Raw genomic sequence first — 4009 nt, 5'->3', positions numbered from 1 at the left:
TCCGCGGGGCCCCCACTGTCCGCAGGGCCCACTGTCCGCAGGGCCCAGTGTCTCGACGGGAGCAGAGACATGCGAATGGCTGTCTCCACAGAGGCCGCCTGGTGCGGGAACAGGACAGTCTGTGACCCCATCCAGGGCAGGAGGGTTACAGCGGCCTGTGTCCTGGGACTCGGCTCCCAACAGCGGGGCGCAGCCGCGGGCGAGGCCCTGGGGTTCCTGGGAAAACCGCCCTCTGACCGGTGGTCACGCTGACCAGGAAGCTGCCCGGCCAACCTCCCAGAACCAAACGCCCGCTTCCCAGCCCCCAGGCGGCCGAGTGCCTGGAAGAGCTCCGAGGGAGCTGACGGGACGGGAAGGGAAGGAAAGAAACAAGAAAAGGAAGCGTCACAAAGACAGAAGCCGCTGGGACAGCAGCAAAGCCGGGTGGGGAGGGAGGGCGAGGGAGAGAGGGGCGGGAGGGCCAGGCGGAGGGTGTAGCAGATGGGGGAGCAGCAGAGGTAACCGCTCCACCCGACACCCACTCACAGGCCCTGCACCCCTCTCTGCCCAGCCATCAACTTCTTGGCTTTCAGCTCTGAGAGCCTCATGGGGTAGACGGACAAGGTGCGAGGACCCCTTCCTAGTACCCCTCTCCCTTCCCTCCAGGCGCGCCCTCCCAGCCCCCACCCCGCACACAGTGTGAGGCGGCCCCCAGCGTGGGCACCAGGCTGGACCCCCCAAAAAGTCACAATCCAACGGCGGGGTACCAAGGGCACCTGGAACTCTGGGGGGCAGGGGGCTCGCAGAAGTGCCCTGGTCACACTGTGGGGGTGGGGCCAGGGGAGAGCCCACCACAGCCCAGCGTCGGGGTACCGCTGCTTGGTCCCTTTCTGGCCCCAGAGCTGTGGGGGTCCCAGTGCCTGCCCGGCCCCTCCCTGCGGACCAGCGCTGTCCTGGGAGCCGGGAGGAGACTGCGGGCGCTGGCGGGGAATGGAGTGCTTTGGGACAGCGGCCCCTCTGGTCTGTGCCCACGGCCAGGGCGCGGCCACTGGTGCAGAGAGTGGCCGGTGACTCCCAGGGCAGGCGGGGCCCCAGGCACAGCCGACACCAGCCCTGGGCAGACACCCCCTGGACACACTCCAGCCCCTCCACTGACCCCTCAGAATCGGCCCCAGAACACACGGCCCGAGTCACAGACGTGAGCACTGGGCATCCCCCCGGGGCCGCGTCACCGCCAGGGCCAGGGCCTTGGGCCAGGAACTGGTTCCAGAGGCGGGAACGTGAGTGACGTGTCTGCGCAGCTGAGCGGGTGGCTGAGAGGCCCTGCCCCTGGGACTGCGCCCCTCCCGGGAGAACATGCCACCAGCCTCCGGCCACACGGCAGCCGCATTTGCCGTCCTTGCAGCCCAGCGCCAACCCCAGTCCCCGGTCAGGGCAGCTGACCCCTGCCGTGTGCACAGAGGCTCTGGGGCCCCTGACTGCCAGGGGTCCGAGCTCCGGGCTCCACTGGCACAGGCAGGGCCTGCTGTGGAGGCAGCAGCTGTCCTGGGCAGAGGCCCCGAGGGTGTGTCCACCAGCGTGCCCGGCACTGAGTCAGCTGAGGTTCAATGCAAAGCCCCTGGAATGGGGGTGTCTTTCTACCCTGGGTTTCGGGGCAAGATGGGGGGCAGAGGGGCCCCTGGGAACGAGTTCTGCGCTGGGCAGTGGCCTGGAGACGGGACAGACCTGCTGGCCCCGCCAGGAGCCCGTGCCCAGGAATCACCGGTGATCTGGCAGCGCCGGGGCTGTGGGTGCTGCGGACCTGGAGACGTACCGGGCGACAAGGAGCCTCGGCCACATCGGGGGGACGTGCTGAGGGACAGGCATCAGCGAGGACTCGGGGGGGGGGGGGGGGGCGGCCGCGGCCCGGGAGGCTGTGGTGATGGGAGACGCTCCCTCCATCAGCCTCCCCCGGAGCCACCGAGACCACTGCCCTGGCCACGGGAAAACGTGCCTGGGCTCTGAGGAGTGGCCCCCAGGCCGTGACCCTGACCGTCCCCAGGAAAGGCCAGACACGGCCACTGGGCCCCCGTCCTCCAAGCCGGGCTGTCCTGGCCTCCGCAGGAGCTTCTTGTCGGAGCAAAAGGAACGACAGGGCTTTTCCTGGACCAAGTGCTGGGCTTCCGCACCCCTTCTCCCTCTGGGGGTCGCCTCTGCGCCGCTCGCGCTCAGAGGCAGGCGATGTGAGCAGATGGATGTGAAGATGCAGTTGGGGCGCCGCCCTGCAGGTCGCCCGGCGCAGAGGGACACCGGGTGCGGCCTCTAGATGACTCTCTTGGTTTGGTCTGGAAGCTCCTCGGACACGAGAAACTCCCTGGTGGTCACCGAGTTTTTCAGATACGGGTTGAGCACCCCCTCCTCGCAGGGGCTGGCGGGCCCTGGGCGCTGGGCAGAAGGGAGAAGTCGCTCCTCAGCTTCTGGGCAGGTGCCCTCCCAGCTGCCAGAGCGCAGGCACTGGGGCTCTCTGGGCGGAACCTCGGCCACAGTGGGCGGAGCCTTGGATGAAGTGGGCGGAGCCTTGGCTGCCATGGGCGGGACCCCAGCCACAGTGGGAGGGACTTCAGCTGAAGTGGGTAGGTCCCCAGTTGAAGTGGGAGGGGCCTCAGCTGCAGTGGGTGGGGCCTCGGCAGCAGTGGGCAGAGCCTCGACTGCAGTGGGCGGAGCCTGGGATGAAGTGGGAGGAGCCTTGGCTGCCATGGGCGGGACCTCAGCCACAGTGGGAGGGACTTCAGCTGCCATGGGCGGGACCTTGGCTGCAGTGGGAGAAGCCTTGGATGCTGTGGGAGGGGCTTCAGCTACAGTGGGAGGGACTTCAGCTGAAGTGGGCGGGCCCCCAGCTGAAGTGGGAGGGGCCTCAGCTGCAGTGGGTGGGGCCTCGGCAGCAGTGGGCAGAGCCTCGGCTGCAGTGAGCGGCTCCAGGAGACAGTAAGGCCTGAAAGGGGAGATCACGTACTCGTTCTTGTCCCCTCCCAGGATGTTTTCCTGGCCCTTTTCCGCCTCCTCTGCGGAATCCTCTTCCAGGAAATTTCCGAAGTTCACCACCACCTTGTCAATGAGGTCTCTGGGGGCAGCCCAGGGCTTGAGAATCCTGTCCTCTGCGCTCACGGCATCATCGACCTCCCTCAGGTGCAGCTTATCCTGGAAAAGAGAAGGGACACCCAGGGGTCATCTGGGGGCTAAAGAGGAGTAACCAAGGCTCACTGGGCAGGGACACCCCATGCCCAAGCCCCCGTTCCTCCCAGAGACCAGCGTGGAGGCCCCTCACCCCCGCGTGCCCGTCCGTAACAGCCTGGCCCCTTTCCTGAGAAGGAACACACTGCCTTCCAACAACTTCTCCTTCTAGACCCTTGGAGGCTATTTCCCACAATCCTCTGCACACCCAGCTCCGAGGAGAGCATGACCGAACGCTTTCATATGGAAAACCATGATCACAAAGTCAACGGCTTGTCCCACGTCACCCGAAACTCAAGGTGGCCCCTGGCAGGACGATGTCATCCCGTCATCTGTGCATGGCCAGGCCCCGCCCCTGCCCCAGGCCCCGCCCCAGTTAGACCTACAGATCCTTCCGGAAGCATTTAGGTGCCGGGCAGCATCGCCTGTGAGCTCACTGTCCCGGTGACTTTTAATAAGTAGGAAAACAAACAGGTCATGCTAAAGGAGGGAGAAGACAGAAATCGAAACAATAACTAAAATAACTCAGTAAAAGTGATTTCTGCAATGTCCGCAGTTAAATGCCATGCTCAACTGAGACTTCCGAGTTGAAGCAGAGGCTAATATTAAACCTCCTGCACCAAGAACTGCCGGAAACAAGCTTTCGATGGTAAGGATTTGAAGGTTCTATCTGATTGGGCTTATTTTTACTGAAGAAATTCAGCCTTAACATTTCCAGAACCGTTTCCAGTTTAAAGCGAATGAGAAAGGAGGTTTCTGCGTGTGAGCCACTCGCTGGCACGCCCTGCCTTAGTGTGAGGACACCTTTCCCAGCCCAGAA

General features: G+C 64.6%; 1 protein-coding gene across 1 annotated transcript in view; it reads right to left on the bottom strand.

Moving 5' to 3' along the window:
* Positions 1 to 1570: 1570 nt before the first annotated feature.
* IL31RA (interleukin 31 receptor A) overlaps positions 1571 to 4009 on the bottom strand; it is a 21561-nt gene continuing 19122 nt past the window's right edge. The window contains exon 15 of the mRNA XM_014546035.1: positions 1571 to 3164. Coding sequence (XP_014401521.1) covers positions 2281 to 3164 — 884 coding nt within the window. The 3' untranslated portion in view covers positions 1571 to 2280. The remainder of the gene's footprint in view (positions 3165 to 4009) is intronic.

This window comes from Myotis brandtii, unplaced genomic scaffold (genome assembly GCF_000412655.1).
Source record: "Myotis brandtii unplaced genomic scaffold, ASM41265v1 scaffold426, whole genome shotgun sequence".
Taxonomy (NCBI): domain Eukaryota; kingdom Metazoa; phylum Chordata; class Mammalia; order Chiroptera; family Vespertilionidae; genus Myotis; species Myotis brandtii.
Note: the sequence above shows the minus strand (reverse complement) of the source record. Positions and strands in the feature narration are given on the sequence as shown.